We start from the raw sequence: 21,015 nt of genomic DNA, 5'->3' as shown, positions 1-21,015 counted from the left end.
AATGCCCCACCTCTGAAATGAGCTGGAGGGTTCAACTGCAGCCATTCCTGGGAGAAACCAGAGCCACCTCTGCCTGCTCTACCCCAGGCACCACTGGCTTCGCAAGTGGCTTCCTGGGCTCTCCGGCCATGCCATTCCGAGCTCCTTTGCAATTAATGGGGCAATCAGCTCCTAGTGCTGCTTGCTCATTTGGAGGGTGGCTTCTGCCCGTTTTGCTTCTGTTTGCTGGAAAGCAGGTGGCCGAAGCAAGCCTCAGTAGCCTTCCTGCTTCCCCTGGCAGGGGGGGAGGTTTCTGGCACCGCTGCAGCTGCACTGGAAACTGCACCTGGAGGTGCTGTGAGCCCTGGGGCGAGAAAGGGTAAACCACAGTGTGGGGGGAAGTGGGGTTTGACACCAAACCAGTCGCACCAGTACAAATTCTGCAAGATGGAGCCAAGCCTGGTGTTGCTCTCGGATGCATGTGTGAGCGTTCGATGCGCAAGAGTGGCGTTGCCAGAGCGCAGATGCCGGCAGGAGGAACAATAGATGCCAGTGGGTGCTGGGAGAGCAGCTCGGAGGCTGGGGATGCGGAGCACAGGGGTGTGAATCTGGTGGGGAAGGGGGCTGGCTGGGTCGTCTCTGGGGGGCTGCACTCCCTGGGATGGACTGGGAGAGCTGGGGAATTCAGGTGGTGTTTGGCTGTGCTGGGCTGAAAGACAAGCACGTGGCTGTCTTCTGTGTCTGCGTTTTGTCCTTTGATACTGCTCCCATTTAACTCTTACAGTGAAGCTGAGGGATTCCCCAAATAAATGCTTATTCCATCCCTTAGATTGTTGGTCTCGATCTGAAAACAGCCCTCGGGATGAGCTTGAAGTCAAACCAGCGCTTGCCACTGAAGCAAGTGGGGGACGGGTGATGGAGAACCAGCTGGTGAGGGGTTTGCGAGGGCGGGGGGGGTGGTGGGATCCCTGGTCCCACGTCCTAAAGTGTCTGTGGGAGTGTGCCACGCTCTGCGAGGAGGGTGCTTGTCCTTCTGCTGACCCTTGCCTGCTGTGTGGGCAGCCCTGCCCGGGAGCTGCCCAGGCTGGCACAGGGCTCCTAAGACATTTCCATGTTCTCCACGGACACTGGGAGCCCTGCAGGGACCAGAGCCCAGAGAAGGGAGTGCGGGCTTGGTGCTGGCAGGGGCTCTGCACCAAAGGAGTCAATTAGTGAAGGCTGAAAACTAATTGCTTAAATCTATATGAGCCCACAAGTGATGGGATCATAAACTCTTCTCCTCTTGAAGAGCTTTTTATCTAATGACCGCTGGTCCCCGCTGTCCTGCCGGGCCGGGAGATGTGTGGTAACGTGATGAGCCCCCAGCGGGGATGGGCACGATCCCTTTTAATTACAAGGATTCAGGAGTTGTGGTCATTTGGGAGCATGCGGTGCTTTGGGTTATGGTTGTTTCCTGGCCTCTGAGTGAGCACTGAAAACTGTGTGTGTGCCTGCAAGTGTGGAAGGAACTCTTGGCGCTGGTAGCCTTTTTCTCACTTAATCCCCGTTTCTTACAAAACAAAAAGCAGTTGGTTGGTGGTTGTTCTCTTAATGAGACATTTGGAGTGGAGGATAGACCCAGAGAGGATGCCTTGGGGAAGGTCCACGTGCTGGGTGGCCCCAGGACCAACCCTGCCCTCTGCTTGGCCACCACACAGGACCCCTGTGTCCCCCTCGTCCTCAGGGACCTGCACCCCAAGGGGCAGCTTTGTAGGGTGTTAGCTGAGCATGGGGCAGGGGCAGCCCCCAAATAACCATTTTGGGAGGGCAGAGGAGCAGCCTGCACCCCTTGTGGAAATCAAGTATTGATGGGTTTTGCATGTGAGGGCTTTCCCCCTCCTCCCTCACCCTCCAATAACTTAAACCTGCGGGACTTGTACGGTACAATAAAGTCCTTACAAGCTGCCTGGGGAAGGGACCAGCTCCCTGCCTGTTGAGGCAGTGGGGGGTGGGAAGGCAGGGAGTCTTGCTGTGTTGCAGTGCCTCGGTTTCCCCAGCTATGAAATGCCACAAATGAGTCAGAAGGTGTGAAGGTCTCCTGTGAAACCCACTGCTTATCGCCTCGAGGGGAGTTTGAGCAGCCACCGGTGCAGGACTCGCTGCTCTGGCTGTATGTACCCTGAGATGGGGGAGTGCGGGTGTGAACTGACTCGCTCGACACCCGTGGTACTGGAGGCTGCGGCAGAGCACGGGGCAGGGAGGGAGCAGGGCAGTGCCCAACGATGCTCCTCAGCCTTTTCCCAGGCTACTGCCATCGGGTAGGAGGGGGAAATCAGCCAGTGTGGGGGAGAGACAGTCTCTGTGCTGGACTTCCAGCCCAGCGGTGACCTGTTCGGCCGGGCGGCACGTGGCTGGTCGCTCCTTGACGGGATGCTCCGGCTCTCCGCTCCCATCCCGGGGGCTGCCGTGTGCCCGGCCATCCCTCCCATCCGCAGGCGCCTTGTTGGGGTGCTGCGGCTCCCAGGGAAATGGGCCTCTCTTTCTAGCTGTGTTGGGTTTTTTTTTTATTGGCCTTTTGCTTAAAAATAATAATTCCTGATGTATTCACCTAGTCTGAAGGACCTGCTCAGGGCAGGGGAGATGTGGCTGGTGCCCCCCGAGATGCCCAATGTGCCGCTGCCCCCCTCCCATGCCGTGGGGCTGCCTTCGTTCCCCGTGTGTCACGTGCAGCTTGTACCAGGGATTTGATGCAGTTATCCCTGTAATTCACCAGCCTGCAGGAATGCCAGGGCAGGGCTGGGAGTGACCTCCCGTTACGTGTAAGCCCGAAGGCGGCACACTGTGCTCATGGGCAGCCGGGGCGAATCCCCGACGCTCAGCGTTGGCGTGTCCTGCCCTTTCCTTGGCTCCTCCGCGGCGTGAAGGGAAGTCTTGCCAGGACCGGCACCGTGCTGCTGGCGTAAGGCTTTTCCATGGATGATGCCATAACCAAAGTGAAGTTGGCTCATGCACGTGGTGGCTTAACCCAGTCCGAGTGCTTCTGGGGAAGACATGGAGACGGCTCCTTAAAAATCAACATCTCCAGCCCCTGCAGTGAGTTGTGTGGCTTCCCTGTGGGTGCAGCATCCCTGGGGTGGGATGGCGGGCAGGAGGAGGATGAGGATGGTGGGGGAGACCCCACCACCAGCTCCTGGCAGCCAAGAGGCTGCAAAGTGCATTGCTGGCACAGGTCCACGGCGATGCTGCAGCAGGGGGAGAGCATCACACGGTTTCCATAGGTGCCGGTGAATGTAGGATCCCCTGTGCCAGGGGTGTGCTGTCTTGAATGGGGATGAGCTGTTCCCGGTCGGGCTTTCTTCTGCTGGGTGTGGACCTGGGCGCTTCTGTCCCTGTGGCAATTGGGAGTGAAGAGAACGAGGCCGAGGAGTAGCCCACGTTTGGCTGCTGGTGCTTGGGAGGAGGGAGGGGTGGGCAGGGAGCAGCCTCCCCAGGGTTGCACTGGGACCAGGGGAGCACTGAGGCTTAATGGGGTGTTGGAGGGGCAGCCCCCAGCCTGCTGCCAGCAGAGGTGCCACCTTCATCCATGGCACAAAGGGATGCGGCAAGGTCCTTGTCCCCTCTCCTCAGGGAGCTGCTGGCCCCAGGGGAGGATCGAAGGAGGCTGCTGGCATCTACCCAGGCAAACAGCCGTGTTGTACAAGCCTTGAAATGGCTGCGTTGAGATAAGGAGCCTGTTCCCAGAGATAGGGAGCTTTAGCCAAGGGAGCTCATCCTGCCACCAGTCCGGGGCTCATCTTGTGCCTGGGATGAACTGAATTCGTGCGTGGGGCTGAACACCACCTCCCACTGCTGCATCCCACACAGCACGGGGATGCTCAGAGCTCACGGTGAGGGAACCCTCTGCAAATATGGGATGTTTCTCCCAGCCCGATGCTGCTCCACGTGGCTTGGTGCTCTCTGAAACAGGCAGCAGGGGATTGAGGAAGTCTGCAAGTCTGGCCTGAGTCCTCGTGCCAAGAGGCAAAATGAGTGTTTTGCAGAAGAACTGGAGGAAGAAATGTCCCCCCCCATCCCCATTGTCCTCTCACACCAAGAATTGTGCTTTGAAGAGGGAAGTGAGAATGAACTCAGTAATGACCTGTGGCATGGGGATCACAGGCAGGTGGCCTCCAGGCAGGCTGCCTGCTTTGCCTTGGGTAAATAATGACCTGGGACCCCTCAGCCCCTTCCAGAAGGCGCAGCCGGGGCCGAAGCACTCACACCGTCATGACCATGCACCCCATGTTTAAGCCAAGTTAAGGAGGAATCAGAGTAGCTCTGAGTAATTACTCAGTTCTTACATAAAACCCTTAGATAAATCAATCCTGGTAGCCTGAGGAATCCATGGAAAAGAGCTTTCCTTGGGTCTGGAGAGCACTGCAACCCTGCCTGCAGTGCTGCCAGGGAGCAGCCAACCCCTCTGCACGTTTGCCGGTGGAGCCGCCCTTGATTCCCACGCTGCCGGTGGAGACTTTCACCCTTTGCTTTTTCCGAAGCCGTTGGCATGACTCAAAGCTTCCAGGTGCCCGTTTCCCCCTTGGCTTGGGCTCCAGCCTGAGAAAAGGGCGGGCAGGCTCAGGGTCCCCCCATGCAGCCACGGCCCCTGCAGCAGCACCCGTCGCCCCGGCTGGTACGTCTCCACCGCGGGAAACAGAGTGGGTTTGTGCGGTGCTGCCTATTTGGGGTTATTCTGCTGTGAGGGTGCGTGGACCCCCAGAACCCCCCAGGAAGGGGGAGCGGGGAGGTGTGGGGTGGGTGGGCAGCGGTGGAGAGAGACCCCGGCTCACCAGGGCTTGCCACCCACCCCAGCGGGTCAGGAAGCCTTTGGGTGCTGGCACTTGCTCTGCCCTGTTGAGGGGGGTGGTTGTTGCACTGGTAAAAATTAATGAGGATGGGAAATGGGCTGCAGCTGGGATGCGGGAAATCCTCCGTGTCGCTCTTTCCACCCACTCCCAGATCTCACCGGCAAATCCTTCCCTCTCCATGCAGATACCAGCGGCATCACCCAGGACTGCTGGGGAGACCGGGGCCACACACACTCCTGGCGATCAAACCCTTGCAGCGAGGAAGCCCAGCACATGGCTGCCTCGTGCAACGGTGTGAGCAGCCGTGCCCCCCGCCCAGCCCTCGATTCCTTTCCCCGCAGGCAGGCGAGGCTCTGCCCGCTGCACATTTATCAGCAGCATCCAGTGTAGCCCCCCTGGCCGGTGCGCTCTATCTATCTCCCCTGGCAGCTTTGCTTCCTTTCAGGGTGTGCCGTGCACTCCAAGCTCGTCCAGGCTGAACAAACCCGCTGCGGTTGCCCAATGTTCTGCCTGATGTAGAAAATGGGAGAGGATTTCCTAATGGCAGCGTGGGCGAGGTGTGTGCCGGCTGCTTGCACACCCCAGGGACCAGCTGCGTTCTTGCCACCCGTCAAGCATCCATACCCCATCTTGTTACCCCAGCAGCCGTGCTGGAGATGGGGATTAAAGCTCCTGCGGGTGTCCGTGCCGACCGTGTGGCTCAGCGAAGCAGGAGAGGGAAGGGGCAACTTAAAATACCCCCTGAAACACAGCGGTCCTCTCTCAAGACTCAGAGTGAAACCTTGCATCTTGCAGGTTTGCTGACTGATCCCGTTGCGGCGGGGTTGGCACATATGGGAAAAAGATGGAGTTGCGTTCTCTGTGGTGGGGGGAGAAAAAAAATCAGCTTGATGTCATGGTGCCAGGGTGAGAAATGGCCGTGCTTGGGCTGGGGGGTGGTTTCTGTGCCGTGGGTATGGGGCTGTACAGGGACATGAAGTCCCTTAGGGACAGGAGGGTTCCTGCAGCAGTGCCGTAAAGTGTGTTTTGTCCTTTAAAAGAAAGCCTAAATACTGAAAGCACAAAAAAATGAGTGGAGGTTGAGAGGAGAGAGGCAGCGGGTGGAGCCTGGCTGTTCCTCGGCTTGCGGGGTTGGTGCTCTCTGGGTCTCCCTGTTTGAGTGGGTCCACGAGGGACTGAGGCACACGTGGGTCTGGTCTTTCCGAGAAGAAAGAAAAATGGTAAGATATGTAGTTCCCTGCCCCAGAAGTATTTTTCCTTTTTTTTTTTTTTAATATCTTTTCATTTCAAGAGCTATTTGTCTTGGGCTGCTTCTCTCAGATCTGAAATTTGAGACTGGAAAATGGTAAAAAGCTTTTAGTAAAGGGAGCAGAAGGGGGGGAAGGTGCTGGGCGGCTGCTCGGGGTCTTCTGCTTGGGTGCAAGTCTGCGGGAGCTTGATGCTTGGAGCAATTGGACCGATCGACTTTCCTATCCAGGGCTCTTAATAACCAGGAGCACCTTTTAACGAGGCTCCAGCCTTGAGAGAAGTCTTTAACGCACTTGTGAATCATTTATGGGCAGCTGTTAGCAAGCGGCAGCGGCATGCTCTGCCTAATGGACTCTTGGGTGCGAGCGTCAGTGATGGCTGCGGGGGTGTTTCGGGGGCTCCACGGCATCGCTGACCCCTCACTCATTCCGCTACGGAGATGGAGAGGGAAGAGCAGGGGCTTGTCGTGCTCAGGGTGCTGGGTGTGATGGGTGCTCACGGGGGTCCCACTCCCAGCCCCGTGCCCTTGGGTGGCTCAGAGCTGCTTTCTCCTCCTGGCTTAATTGCACCAGCCTGATGCACTTTTATTCCAGTGCCAGTAATGCTGCCACCCCCCGTGCCAAAAGGCTCGGGGAGAGCAACCCCGATCCTCTGAGCCTCTCTGCACCCACTGTGTGCTGTGTACATCCCCCTCCGACCACAGCTGCTCTGCAGGGTTGTCTCCAGTGTCTCGTACAACGGTTGTGCGTGGTTGTCCCCAGCTCTGCTCTGCAGGTCGCCGCTTTACCTTGCTGATGGTCCCTTTGCGTTGCTTGGAGCATCCCGGCGTGTCCCACGGTGACGCCTTGTACGAGCCACATCACTTTTTCCATCGCTTTCTTCCTTGGGTGTGCTTCCTTGGGTCAGCGTCTGTCATGATTCACCCCGGGGCTGGGGCTGGGAGCCAGCCCTGGTCACCCTCCCTGTGCCTCGCCTGGTTAAAGACTAAAACCGCGTCCCAGTTGCTCACCAGTGCCCTGCACGTACCTGCCCTCTTAGGAGGGGATGGGGGCTTCATCTGGTTGTTGCTGGGGCAAGGGCAGTTGTCCCTCGCTGCTGGATGTCAGGCTTTGGCGAGCTTCAGTAAACGGGACAACTTTGAGAGGGAAGATAGTGATGGTGGGGGATCTCTTCTTCTTATCAACCACACCAAGTTACCAAGTTATCGCTCCCCCACGAGTGATGGCAGCGTCCTCAGTGCATTTTTCTGTCTCCCTGGAAATCTTTTCCAGCCTGAAGTGACACTGTGCTGTCCTGGGACCCCTCTTCCAGCTGAAAGCACAGCTCCTACCAAGCTCAGGACATGAGTCCCGTGTCCATCACCCCCCGCTGCCGTCACCACCTTGTCCCCACAGCAGGGCGTTCGTTCGTGCAGTCAGCACGTCGCCTCTCACTTCCCTTTCCCGTCCCCAGGGCAGAGCCACCACGTCCACCCCGAGTCTCCCGAGGGACCCGCAGCCGCCAGCGCCGAGGGGCAGCCGGGCTGTGCCCTGTGCGTGGGGCTGCCGGTGCCAGGGCTGCTGGGCAGAGAGCGATGCTCCTGGTGGCATAGCCCTCCGTCCCGGGGCTGGGACGGCGAAGGGGACCCAGGGACGAAGGGGACTCGGGGGGCTGAGCTCATGGCAGGCTCGCTCTGGACGGAGGCACCGGCTAGCCTGTTCTCACGGCGAGTGCGCTGGGTGAGAGTGGTGCCAGTGCCGGAGAGGTTGGGTGCCAGCACCAAACACGTGGGGAGCTGGAAAACACCTTCCCAGCACCGTCTCTGAGGGATTTCTCCAGCTGGCACGGGGTAAAACCCGGGATCTGTGCTCGGGGGGGGTGGCTGCTTCCCCCAACCCATGTGGCCAGGGGGACTTCAGCCTCTCAGGGGCTGCTGCCCTCCTCCCCCCTCTCTCTCCATGCCAAATATTGCGTTAATGCACAGAGCCGTGAAAACTGCTCCAGCCGCGCCGCGTGACCGGGACGGCAGGTGCCCGCCGCGTTGTGCCAGCTCCGCCGGGAGCTGCGTCACCTCGCCGGCAGCTCGGGGGAGGCCGGGTCCATCCCTCCACCCACGCTGCATGGGGAGCCGGTGGGGAATGGGACCGGGCTTTTAAATGTGCTGCAAACCTGCTTCACCAGGAAGCACGGAGGTCCTTGCCAAGGGCTGCCTGGGGTGTGATGGGAGAAGTTAAGGATGGGATTATGGGCCAGGGGTGTAAAAGCGGGGCCATGCAAGAGCACCGTGTCCTCTTGCACCTCTGAGCAGCACAGTTTGGCTCCAATTTCTGTGCTGCTGGCTGTGCCGGACCCTATCACAGACAGCCGTTCCCCAGGGGTGGAGGAGGATGAGGGTGTCCCAGGGCTCGCCCTGACCCTGGTGTGTTCCCATCAGCGGCTCTCTGGAGCAGCTGGCATCTCAAGCTCATTGCTGGCTGCCCTGGGAGGAAAACAAACAGCGTCTCCAGCTCACCAGCGGGATGGAAAGTTTTGCTTGCTGGGGCTGGACCGCCCGGCTGGCATTCTCCCAGCTTAGCAGCTATTAAATACCTCGGCAAGGCACTCATGTTCTGTGCCCGCTGTTTGCGGGTGTCTCGCTCCCCGAGAGCTTGGCCTGGCAGCAGTGGGCAAAAACTCCCTGCCTGTCCTGCATGGTTCCCCTGCCACGGAGCAAGGTGCATCGCTGCAAATGGTGGCTTTTCATCCTTCTGCTGCCCTGTGCCAGTGGCTGGTCCCTGTCCCTGGTGTCTGGCTACCAGCAGCCCCGTCCCCAGGGAGCGTTGAGCTCAGCTTTCCTTCCCCCCGGGATGCTCCTGCAGGCCTCTGCTTTCCCACGCATGGCTTTTCATTGCAGCCTCTCTCCCCACCAGGTGAGGCAGGAGGAGTTCAGCCGTGCTCCGGGGCTCCCATGCGTGAAGGACGGAGGAGAACGAGGAAGAGGAGGGCTGCTGTGAGTGTTTGCCATTGAGGAGTGCTGCGTGGGATCCCTGCCACTCTTATGAGGTAGGGAGACCCTGGTGGGGACCAGCACTGACTGGCCCCCCAGGAGAAATTTGGGAGCTGGTTGCTCCCAGCTTTGGCGCTTAACGGCAGCGAGGAGTGAGGCAGCAGCTGAGCTGCCGGCAGCACCCAAGGGTGCTGCTTTGGTGCCTCTGGGGAGGAGGGAAGACAGGCAGTGTGCTGGGATGCTGCCTGCAATCACAGGCGCTGCCTGCAGCCACATCTTGCCTGGTCCTAGTGGCGTTTGTGCGACAGCTGTCTCGCATCGTCCTGTCCGGATCCCCACCATGAACTGATTTATTGCCAAAGCTGGAGAGGAGCAGGGTTAATTTCAGAATGAGGACCCTGCCCCACCACCAGCTGGGGCTGCTGGTGCCCCTCAATGGAGGGGTCTTAGCGAAGCCACTGCTCGGGTTGCATCTGGCGTTTCCCCTGCCACACACGCGTCTCGCGTGTCTCCGGCGTCTCACCCCGTCCCTGCCCTGCGGTACCCCAGCCAGCCCTGCTGGAAGGGAGCCCAGCACCCATTTTAATGCAGGGGCAGGCAGGAGCGGCAGGCAGGAGCAGCAGGCTGTCACCCGGCCCAGGAGCCGGCGGAGGGCAGCAATGCTCCCTAGTGCCACTGGCTCCAGGCTCCCGTGTCCCCAGGGAGCTGGTCCTGGACTCCCGCATCGCCAGGGAGCTGCTCCCACGGGACCCTATGCTTCTAAACCCAGGCTTTTCTTGTGGTGGGGCCTGAGGGGAGGGTTGCGCTTGGGACTCGGAGTGCTGGGGGAACTACGAAAGTGCCACTGTGCCTGCCTCCTGCTCGGGCATGTGCTGCCAAGGGGGGGACCCTGTTGCAGAGGGGTTGGGGGGGTTCTATCGCCCAGCTGACTGCTTGAGCACCCTTAGCCAAGGAGAGCAGAGCGGGGTACAAGGCCATATGACTGGGCTGGTTACTGGGGTCCTGGGCAGAGAGAGGGGCCAGGCCCATGGGTTGAGCTGGAGTTTTGCAGCCAGTGGCACTGCTGGACTCTGAGCTCCAATTCGGTGGTGGTCGGTGGCAGCGGAGGAGCCCCAGCGGGATGCCTGGTCCCCCCAGGGGACTCTGCCATCACCCTGGGGTGGAGAGGGCCAGCTCCTCTCTCCTCGTGGGAGCAGATCCCGTGGGGATGCCGGTCCTCATGGCCAGCCTGCGGCAGGGCTCGGTGTACGCTGCATAGGGTGAGCGTGGCAGGTGGCACTGTCCCCGTGGCCGTGGCTGTGCCGGGGGGGACGAGGGATGAGGGATGTTTGTAAGACCTGTGCAAGTCCCCTGGGCACTGGCACGTGGTTGCAGGGACATGGGAAGAGGTCAGAGGGGGCCATGCCTCCCTTTGAGAGCCCCTGTAGCTCCTAATAGGATCTGGGACTTGCTCCCTTGTGCTCAGATGGAATTACCTTTCCCACGAGGTCCTGCCCAGTAGAGCCAGGCTGCAGGGACCCTCGGGAGGGGATTGCTTGAGGAATTAACCACCTCTTGGCCGTTAAGCTTCCCCCTCCTTGCACATGGTGCAGGGAGCATTCAGTCTGCCAGCCTGGTTTGTATGTGCATGTGCCGGAGGGGAATGTCCCGCATCTCCGCTCCCATGGGACACCCTGACGCACAGCGGGTCCCAGCTCCATGGCTGGAGGTGGCACGGGCTGCCCCAGGCCCTCTCACTGCAGCAGGAGCCATCCCCCACGTGGGGGCTGTGGTGCAGGCAGGGATGTGAATGGGATGTTTCCAGACTTTATGTGTCCCCTGCCTGGCTGCATTCCCCCCCCTTCCCACCCTGCCCTGCACAGGCAAGGTGAGCTCTTTGCAGACCCCTCGGGAGCGCCTGCAATCCCCCCTCGGCTCCCTTGCTGTGCCAAACCGTGGGGGCCAGTGCCCCTGTGTCTGAGAGCCGCAGCTGTGTGCCGTGGGCCTGGCCAGGGCTTGCGGGGATCTTCCCCATGTCTCCCATGCCCATGCGGAGTTGGTCGGGTGCATCCTGACAGGGCGTGAAACCCGAGTGTCCCACCAGCACATGCTGAGGTGATGGGGATGCTCTGACCCTATCACTCCTGCTATCCGTTGCTCTGCTCCCAGCAGGTGAAGGGGTGGTGCTGGTGGTCCTGGGGGACTGGGAGTGAGTGAGTGGGTGGGTGATGGAAGCCCTCCTGTCCACTCAAACCTGGGGAGGGGGTGCAGGTTTGGGGGACACAGTGGCTGGGCTGATGGTGGTGGTGTCTCAGCAGCACAGCCAGTGGCACGGGGGGCTGAGGCTGGTGAGATCCCACTGGTGAGCTCCCATGTCCTGCTGGGACCCAGCCTTTCCCCATACACGAGCTCCTGGGGAGATAATTCTTCCCCTCTCACTGACTCCTTGCACCTTCCCAGCCTGCCAACTGCCACCGGCCCGAGATGTCAGCTGGCGACAAGAACGGGGGCAGCCACTCCAGCAGCAGCCGCCTGCAGAGCAAGAAGCCCCCCAACCTCTCCATCATCATCCCCCCCCGGGAGGCAGAGGAGGATGGTGCCCGCAAGGAGGTGAGCGACGGGGAGCTGCATCCATGCCACGCTGGGCTTGGGGGGCTGCCATCCCTGGGGAACCCACCTGTGCCACCCTGTCCCTAACGCCCTGCTCTGCCTTCCAGCCCTCCAAGGTCCCCATCTACCGAAAGAGCAAGAGCCTGCAGGAGCCCCGCTCGAAGGGATGCGACGGCTCGGAGCGCCGGCCCGGCTTCCGCCGGCAGACTTCCCTGTCCCAGAGCATCCGCAAGTGAGGACCGGGAAGCGGCGGTGTGAGGGCAGGGCAGGCTCCGGCAGTGGCTGGGTCACCGGAGGGGTCCCTCGGCCCCCATCGGGGTGTTTGTGTCTGTGGGTGCCGGCAGAGGACTTGGGGTGGGGATGGAGAGCTGAGGCTGGGAAGGGAATGCCTTGGAGTGTTTCATGCAGCTCTGCTTTGACTCGCTGGTGTCTGCCTGGGGAAAATTCTGCAACAGGATTGTTTAGTATTAATTCAAACTGTTGTTTTACACCTTGGGAAAATTTCTCTGCCCCGTTTGTGTAGGACCTTCAAAAGCACCTTAAGCTGGATGCCTGCTGCAGCCCAGGGCTGATGCACTGTCCTGTGCAAACTGCAAGTCTCGATGGAGTTACCTCTCCAGAGAGACCCAAAGGCCAGCGACCCCCCTGCAGCATCCCTTCCCCTTCCCTGACCCACAGCCAGGTCAAAACTAGCCCTGCTGCGGGCTGAGCTGAGACACCCCAACCCAAATCACCTGCCAGAGGGGATGCCCGAGTGGGATGGCGGTACCTGGGGTGGGGGGACCAGCTGGGTGACAAGTGTGCCCATTGTGTGTCCAGGGGCACGGCGCAATGGTTTGGCGTCAGCGGCGACTGGGAGGGGAAGCGGCAGCAGTGGCAACGCAAGAGCTTGCAGCACTGCAGCATGAGATACGGCAAGCTGAAGCCTGCCTACCGGGACATGGAGCTGCCCAGCCAGGAGGTGCCCTCCTTCCAAGGCACCGAGTCACCCAAGCCTGCCAAAATGCCCAAGGTAGAGCTTGGGGCACAGGGTCCGGCTCCCAGCCTTGCTCCCCCAGCACCAACACCTCTTCCCTCCTCCAGATTGTGGACCCGCTGGCCAGGGGCCGTCCCTTCCGCCATCCCGACGAGACCGAACGCCCCCACACACCCCACCACGTCCTGCCCCCACTCACCCCCGGCGTCGTCTCCTTGGCATCCTTCAACAGCATCCGCTCCGGCTACGGCCGCCTGCCACGCAGGAAGAGGGAGTCCGTTGCCCACATGAGCTTCAAGGCGGCCGCAGCCCTTCTCCGTGTGAGTTTTGGGGAGCTGGATGGGGTCGTCTTCCTCCTGACTCGGGTTTCAGCTCTGTCCCTCGCCTATCATCTTTGCTTCTTGGCTTTTTGCTTTGCGCAGAAATCGCTGTCTCTCCAGGGCAGGTTTGAGGGGGGAGGTCGGTGTTTTTTAACCTGAGCTCTGCTTAAAAAGAGAAGAAAACGGGACCACCAAAGTGGAACTATCTTGCACGGCATCCCTAGAAAAAAGCAGCTTCTGGGTTTCGCTGCTGAGGAGCCAGGAGACTTCTTTTGCTGCAGGGGAAGCTTCTCCAGTGGCTTTCTAGCCCCTGGGGAGCCCAGGGCAAGCCTCGGGGTCGGGTTTGTAGGACCGATACCAAACAGGGGATTTGGAGTTCACTTGTGCTGACTAACATGGTCATGGTCCAATGCTGGCTCTCAGGAGCTAAAGGCAGCATCTGCTGCCAGCTCCTGCTGCCTGCCTTTCCCACGCGGCGGGATACGGTGGCTGGTTGGGATTTAATGCTTGCCACTCAGCTTTGGGGAGGGAAGCTATGAGAAACCCTCGGTACTGCAAAAACTGGGGGGCTTCTGGCTGCTTACCCTCATTTGCTTCCCCTGCCAAAGGGACGCTCTGCCCTGGAGCCGCTGGCTCCCAAGCAGAGGAGCAACAAGAGGAGCTTTGTGTACCCCAGCTTCATGGACGAGGACATGGTGGACGCTGCTGATACCCTGGACTCGTCCTTCTTCAGTAAGGCAAGCGCCGTTCCACGCTGGCTGCCAGAGCGGGGAGGGGTCCCGGTGCCCCTGCGTGGGGGCTGGACATGGAGTGGGGCTCTGATGGGGACTCCCGTGTTGGTGCTTCACCCTGCCCGGGAGCAGGGGCATTGGTGGCCGCTGTGCCCAGTGCTGCAGAGCCCCGGTCTCGGTGATGTTCCTCGGGGGTGGCAGGGAGCGATGCCGGCATCATGGGCACGTTTCACCCTCTGTGTTGTGCAGTTAATGGGGTGTCAGTGGGGATCCCCCATCCCCAGGCTCCGGGGCCAGGTAGAGCCAGGCTGCCCTGGTGATGGGCATGCTCGAGCAGAGGGAGGTTTCTCACCCATCGCACACATCCAAGAACACATCTCTGTCCTCTTTCCAGATGGACATGCACGACGAGACGTACTCCATGCCCGATGATGTCTTTGAGTCACCGCCTCTATCGGCCACGTATTTACGCATGCACCCGGTGGGGGAGGATGCCAGGGTGTCCCCCGAGGTGGAGCAGCCCACCCCGTGAGTACCAGCTCTCGGCAGGTGCTGCCCCCGAGGCTGCCCAGGTCCCCTGCCACGGTCAGGACGATGTCCCCAATGTCCCCAGCCATCCCTGCCGTGGGGCACTGGGCACTTCCAGCATGCTCCTAGGAGGATGAAGCCAAGAGTGCCCAGCCCTCATCCCAGGCACCCTCTGGCCTTCCCCAGCTCTGGGCTGTGGCCATGGGGTTGCACATGGGGGATTTCTCAGCTGGCCCCTTTTGGCAGGTGTGATGGGTTTCTCCTCTCTCTGCAGGCGGGAGGGTGTCCGGCTCGCTTCAGCCTCTGCTGGCGCTGGCCCGGCTCCCCGGCGAGGCAGGCGCATCGCTTCCAAAGTGAAGCACTTCGCCTTTGATCGCAAGAAACGCTACTATGGGCTGGGGGTGGTAGGGAAGTGGCTGAACAGGACGTACCGCCACAGCCTGAGCAGCATCGTGCAGTCGCAGCTGGAGATCACCGACAGCCATCGGTGAGGGGGGACTGATGGGATGGGGATGGGCATGGGGCTCCTTGGGGCTCCCCAGCTGTAACTCAGACGTGTGTCCCCCCCGATGCCTGGGGATCAGGGCTTAAGGGACTGCAGCATCCCTTTGCCCAGCCATCCCTGAGCTGCTCAAATTTTGGGTCCTTTCCTGTGCAGGCCATATTTCACGTACTGGATCACCTTTGTCCACATCCTCATCACCTTGCTGGTCATTGGCACCTACGGCATCGCCCCCATCGGCTTCACTCAGCACGTGACGACAGAGTTAGTAAGTTTAAGAGCTACCGGCCAGGGCTGTCCCCTCCCAGCTCTCTGGTGACATGTCTGACTCTGAAATGGCAACCAGCTAGCTGCTGAGGATAGCAAGGCTGGTGTCTGGGGGGGTGCCTTCAAAACCTTGGAGGGGTGATCCTCCCTCTGGGGTTAATCCTGGGAACCTGCAGCTGGTTGTGTTGCTCCCCCGGCACCCAGGCTGGAAAGAAGAGCAGGCATCCATCTTCCTGGGGGGACCGTGACCACCAGTGTCCCATGCTGTCGTGCTCCCTGCTAGGGCTGGGAGCGTCTTGGGGTGCTGCTGGCTCCTGCTGTTTGAGAGGCTCCATTAAGTAGCCAGGGCAGGGGGTCCACGTGTGCTGGACGAGCAGTGGTGTGTTGCAGCGGCATGCATGCCGGCAACAGAGCTGTTCTCCCTCCCACGTTGCTGGTGGGACCCAGCAGCCCTTCCCCCCAGGCGAAGGGGGCTGCTCAGCCCCCTGCAAGCAGAGGGAGAGGGGGCTGCACCCCAACACCCCCGGCCCCCTCGGCGGGAGCTGACCCTGGCCTGACTCGGCAGGTACTGAGGAACAAGGGCGTCTACGAGAGCGTCAAGTACATCCAGCAGGAAAACTTCTGGATCGGGCCCAGTTCGGTAAGGGCTCTGCCGGACCACCACCCCTCACCCCCCAGCCCGAGGCTCTGCCCTTTGCCAGCCTCTGCTCCCCCTGCCCTGACCGAGGCAGATACCCGGGCTGCTCCTGTCCTAGGGGGGAGAGCTCAACCCCTCGTCCCAGCCTGCTGCCCCAGACCCTCGGTGCCCCCATCCCTCTGGGACCTGCTGCCCGGTCCCAGCCCAGGCTGGGGGCTCAGCGGCGCTTCCCAGAGCCGCAGAATTGCAGTGGGATGGTCAGGAGAGACCCCGTCCCCTTCCTGCCCACCTTCCCCCCACTGGGGTAACAGAGACTCGGGGCTATCGCCTCTGGGGATCCCCTACCCCTGCTGAGCTCTCCCCAGGGGCAGCTGGAGGGAGGGGAGGTGCAGGGGGGCCATGGAGCATCCCCTCGACTGGCATCTCCCTCCCAGATCGACCTGATCCACCTGGGAGCCAAGTTCTCCCCCTGCATCCGGAAGGATCGGCAGGTGGAGCAGCTCATCCAGCGCGAGCGGGACCGGGAACGTGGCTCCGGCTGCTGCGTCCAGAACGACAACTCGGGCTGCATCCAGACCCTGCCGCAGGACTGTTCGGTGCGTGCCGCTGCCGGCGCTGGGAAGTGCTGGGGATTCCTGGGGAGAAGGGGGAAACCATCTCTGCCTTGGATGGCACCAGGGCAGGATGGGTGCAGGGTCAGAGCCGCGAGTTTGCTGCCGCATCCTCAATCTCTCCATCCTCCCCGCAGGAGACGCTGGCGACGTTCATCAAGTGGCCAGGCACCAACGCGCCGGCCATGGGCTCGGGTAAGAAGCGGACGTCGGGGGCCGTGTGTCATCAGGACCCCAGGTAGGAATGACGGCTGGGGAGAGGCGGTGCGGTCACCCGGCTGTATGCGGGGCACGGTGGAGGTGCTGCCTGGGGCCGCATTTCCACTTTGGATGCCTTGAATTTGCTTGTCCGAGGGGCTGGGGCTTCTTACACACCACAGGAGGGTGATAAGGAAGAGGGAATCGGTGAGGGAACTGAGGTGGAGTACTGTCCTGAATGTAGGCAGCAATGGGTGAGCTGGAAATAGAGCCAAGGAGTGCTGTTGTCTTGTGCTGGCACCTGCCTGCCTTCTGCCTGTCCTGCTCTGCGGGGGGTGAGCTTGGATGGGTGATGCGGAGAGGGGACATCGATGGGGTTTTCTGGCAGATGTTGAGTGCCTCGGGGTTCACTTGCAAAGCTGTAGGACATGGTTATAGGGGTGCTGTAGGACACCAAAGTGCAGGATCCCTCCCAAGGCAGGGAGGGATCAGGAAGGGGCAGGTCTCGGGGCTGTCTGTCCCCGAGCAGGGTTACTAGTCTGGGGGAAGGGATGTGCTGAGGGAGACCCGTCCTGACCCCCCACCCATCTCCTTCTGCAAGGACATGCGAGGAACCAGCATCCAACCCACCCCATGTGTGGCCAGATGACATCACCAAGTGGCCGGTAAGAGCCCAGTGCCACCACGAGCTGGGTGCCACTGTGGTGGCAGATAATAAGCCAGGCATGGGGGCTGTGGGGAGAGCCTGGGGCCAGACCCTGACCTTGGCTCCTCTCCCTCCTGCTTGTAGATCTGCACCTACGAGACCAAAACCAACCACACGGGCTTTGCCCACATGGACTGCCAGATCAAGGGCAGGCCCTGCTGCATCGGCACCAAGGGCAGGTGGGTTGCAGCGGTGGGGGCACCTGGCCTGGGCTCAGCTCCCCACTCTGCCCCGCTGCCTGTTGTTGCCCCATTGGTGTCCAGAGCTGTGCCAGGGCAGAGGGAGGTTATGGAGCATCGGGATTGGGGTGGGAAGCGTGGTGGCAGCAGGAATGGCTGCTGGGAGCGCAGGGGGATGCTCGGGGGAACAGGGACTGAGCCCTGCCCTGAGCGAGCCCGCTGCCTGCCCTCTGCCCAGCTGCGAGATCACGACACGGGAGTACTGCGAGTTCATGCACGGCTACTTCCACGAGGAGGCAACACTCTGCTCGCAGGTGAGCGGGGCCGGGGGCGTGATGCTAGTGGCTGGGTCATGCATTGCTGTGCTGATGTCAAAGGGCTTCATAATATCCTACCAGGAATGGGACGTGGTTGGGGTGGGTGTGAGTAGGAAGGATGCAAAGTGCAGGGACGTGCCCAGCTATCGGCTGGACTCCTGCTGCCGCTGCGTGCCTGCCTTGCTGGTGTGGGGCAGGAGGAAACATAGGACTTGAGCCAGCCTCACCCGGGCAGCACCGGTGTCCTTGGGAAAAGCACATCCTGGGCAGGAAAATGGCCCTCCAGCATCTCCTGGGGTACTGGGGGTGCTCGGTTGCTCCCTCCCCAGTACCCGGGCAGTGCCGGTGCCCCACACCCCTCAGGGTCCCCCCCCACAACTGACACGTGGCATCATCAGTCGCGCGTTCCCTGTGACCTATCCTTTGCTCCCTGTGGCTCTGGGGTGTGGGCCGAGCCCCCGTTGCCCCCCCAACCCTGCCTGCCTTTGCAGGTACACTGCCTGGACGAGGTGTGCGGCCTCCTGCCCTTCCTCAACCCAGAGGTCCCCGACCAGTTGTACCGCCTGTGGCTGTCCCTGTTCCTGCACGCTGGGTGAGCCACGGACCCCCGCACCCCCAGGGGATGGGGGATGACTTGGGACCGGAGTATCCATTGGGATGGTCTGTGATCCCCGAAGGGTTGGGAGAGAAGAGAGGAGGACACCCCCTGACTACAGTGACATGTGCCGTCGGTGGAGGGTGTTTTGTAAGATGTCTCGTGCCCCGGGGCAGCAGGTGGGAGGGCTGGGCAGGGGCTCGGGCTGGGCAGGGGTCTCTAATGCAAGGTGTCTCCCCCCAGCATCATCCACTGCCTAGTGTCGGTGACTTTCCAGATGACAGTGCTGAGGGACCTGGAGAAGCTGGCGGGCTGGCATCGCATCTCCATCATTTTCATCCTCAGCGGCATCACGGGCAATCTGGCCAGTGCCATCTTCCTGCCGTACAGGGCGGAGGTGAGGGTTGGGGGCACTCTGCCCGCATCGCCCCGAATCCAGCCAGCTCCCCAGGGACCAAAGGACACCCCTCCCCATCCCTGTCCTGGCAGAGGTTTGGGGAGGGGGCTGCAGCACAGAGCTCTCATCCCCCGGCAGGTTTTGCTGAGGGTGGGGGTGGGAGGCTCGTGCCCCCGCGGCGGCGGGGCCTCTGCCCCACGTGTGGAGTTTGCACATGCCGTGTGGGTCACGCGTCGCCACGTGTCAGTGTGCGTGCGGGGTCCCGGGCGGGCAGATGGCTAATCTGCTGGCAGCAAACCCTACCGGGCTTTAAATGAGATCACGCCGAGCGCCCTAATCCCTCCGGGGGTGCATTGGGACGGGGACGGGGGGCTGTGACCTGGGAGGGGGAGATGCTGCTTGGCTGCTGAGTCATGGAAAGTACCGGCTCTGCCAAAACAGCACCGGCATGCTCCCCTCCTCTTCCTCCTGTGCCAGGGCTCCCACCCTTGAGCCCCACAGCGGTGTGAGTGCAGCCCTCGGAGGGTTGCAGGAGCCAAATGCATTTTGCAAGGGGAGGAGACGGTCCCTGGGGACACGGGGACGTGTCTGGGGTGACGTGCGCAGGGTCTGGCCATGACTTCCCCCATCCCTGCAGGTGGGCCCTGCTGGGTCCCAGTTCGGCTTGCTGGCCTGCCTCTTCGTGGAGCTCTTCCAGAGCTGGCAAGTCCTGGAGAAACCCTGGAAAGCCTTCCTCAACCTCTTCGGCATTGTCCTCTTCCTCTTCATCTGTGGCCTTTTGCCATGGATCGATAACATCGCTCACCTCTTCGGCTTCCTCAGCGGCCTCCTCCTCTCCTTCGCCTTCCTGCCCTACATCACCTTCGGCACGGTGGACAAGTACCGCAAGCGAGCCATGATCATCGTCTCCTTGCTGGTCTTCGTGGGGCTCTTTGCCTCGCTGGTGGTCTGGCTCTACGTCTACCCCGTGAACTGGCGCTGGGTGGAGTATCTCACCTGCCTGCCCTTCACCAGCAAGTTCTGCGAGAAGTATGAGCTGGAGCAGGTCCTGCACTGACCCTGCCAGCAGGGACGGGGCTGGGAGAGGAGCTGGTGGTGATGCTTTCCATGGCGTGGGTCTTCACCAGCCTGCAGGAGATGGCAGCGGCTGCTCCGGGATGGGGCAGACCCTGGGCACAGCTTCATCCTTGGGGCTGGTGGGTTTGGGCTCACCCCTGTTAAATGCTGGGGATGCAGTGGAGAGTGGGGAAAGGGCCGAGGGAAGTGGGATTTTGCTACGTCCACAGCCAGGCTGGGCTCCCAGCCTTGGGGCAAGGGGCCTCGAAAGCTCCTGGGAACGAAGCTACCGAGGTCTCCTGCCTGTGTCCCTGCCTGCCTGGGACCCCATCCTGCCTCGGTGCCCCCAGGTGCTGCAGCTCATACTGTGAACACAACCCCCTTTTTTGCAGGGGCACTTTTTTTTATCCGCAGCTCTTTAGGCCGAGGGTTTCCCCCACTTTGGGCTCCCCGGAGCCCCTGCTGTGGCTCTGAGGTGTTCAGAGCTGAGCTTTGAAGGTGTTTTTCAGTCCCACTCTCAAATCTGATGCTCCCCTGAGGCCACGGAAGGAGGCTTGTGCTTCCCCACCTGGGTTCCTCACTGGATGAAGAGGCAGGACTCAGGCTAGGGGAGCTTCTTTTCTCCTTATTTCAGTGAAATTCCCTTTTTGGAAGCAGAAGCGGCACATACTGCATTTGTAGTGCCATGCTGGGAGGCAGGCATGGAGAAAAACACCCTGGGGGGCTTGTGTAGCTGCTCCTGAAGCCCACAGACCCCTCGGGAAGTTGTCAGTGCTCCCACCTTTCACTTCTGCCTCAAGTCCCTGCTGTTACCCCTCTCCCTTTTTCAAAGCGTAGAGACCCAGGTAACCCCCCCCGCCTCAAACGGTGCTGGACAGATGGAGAAGCGCAGGATGGGGTAGTTGCCTTCCCCCTTCCGTGCCCGAGGCTGCACATCCCTGCCTGCCCCCAGCCCTGGGCTGCTGCTCCCCAGCATCTCCTCCTCCCTCCCACCCGCCGCAGCACGAAGGCAGGTCCTTCCCGGGGTCCGGGTGACTCCTCTGGGCTGGTTTGGACCCAGGCTGGTGCCGGGCTGTCTCTCCCCTTGTAGGTGTTGCTTTGGTGTTGGTGGGTCTCAGCGCTGTCAAATGGGGGAAGGTGTGAATCCCCCTCCTGGGATGAGTATTCAAGGGCTGGGAGCTCAGCTCCCTCTGTCCACATCTGCTCTCCAGGTGACCCCAGGAGATCTGTGGCACCTGCGTCCCTCCCTGTGTCCCTCCCTCCACCATGGCCAGTTTTCAGCCCCTCTCTGACCCTCTGGTGCTGCTCCAGCCAAAGACAGACACTTCACCTCATTTGTCTCTTTTTGATACTTTTTTTAAAAGCTGTGGGTTTTTTTCCCTCTTAATAAA

At 61.1% G+C, this 21,015-nt stretch overlaps 1 protein-coding gene across 2 annotated transcripts; it reads left to right on the top strand.

Annotated features, from left to right (window-relative positions):
• The first annotated feature begins 8,938 nt into the window (after positions 1-8,938).
• Positions 8,939-19,813, top strand: RHBDF2 (rhomboid 5 homolog 2). 2 transcript variants are annotated; one of them, XM_052808683.1, is made up of 18 exons: positions 8,939-9,071; positions 11,455-11,604; positions 11,712-11,836; positions 12,424-12,616; positions 12,688-12,900; positions 13,509-13,637; positions 14,026-14,159; positions 14,434-14,646; positions 14,818-14,929; positions 15,494-15,568; positions 16,000-16,161; positions 16,314-16,414; positions 16,976-17,039; positions 17,165-17,259; positions 17,498-17,573; positions 18,068-18,168; positions 18,415-18,568; positions 19,206-19,813. In XM_052808683.1, exons 2-18 carry the CDS (start codon positions 11,479-11,481, stop codon positions 19,623-19,625), a joined length of 2,493 nt encoding a protein of 830 aa, XP_052664643.1. In that variant the 5' UTR covers positions 8,939-9,071; positions 11,455-11,478; the 3' UTR covers positions 19,626-19,813. The 2 variants fall into 2 exon arrangements, with proteins under 2 accessions (XP_052664643.1, XP_052664644.1); XM_052808684.1 differs by lacking the exon at positions 13,509-13,637.
• Positions 19,814-21,015: the final 1,202 nt, after the last annotated feature.

This window comes from Harpia harpyja, chromosome 14, assembly GCF_026419915.1.
Source record: "Harpia harpyja isolate bHarHar1 chromosome 14, bHarHar1 primary haplotype, whole genome shotgun sequence".
Classification (NCBI taxonomy): domain Eukaryota; kingdom Metazoa; phylum Chordata; class Aves; order Accipitriformes; family Accipitridae; genus Harpia; species Harpia harpyja.
The sequence above is the reverse complement of the archived record's forward strand: the minus strand, read 5'-3'. Positions and strand labels throughout refer to the sequence as shown.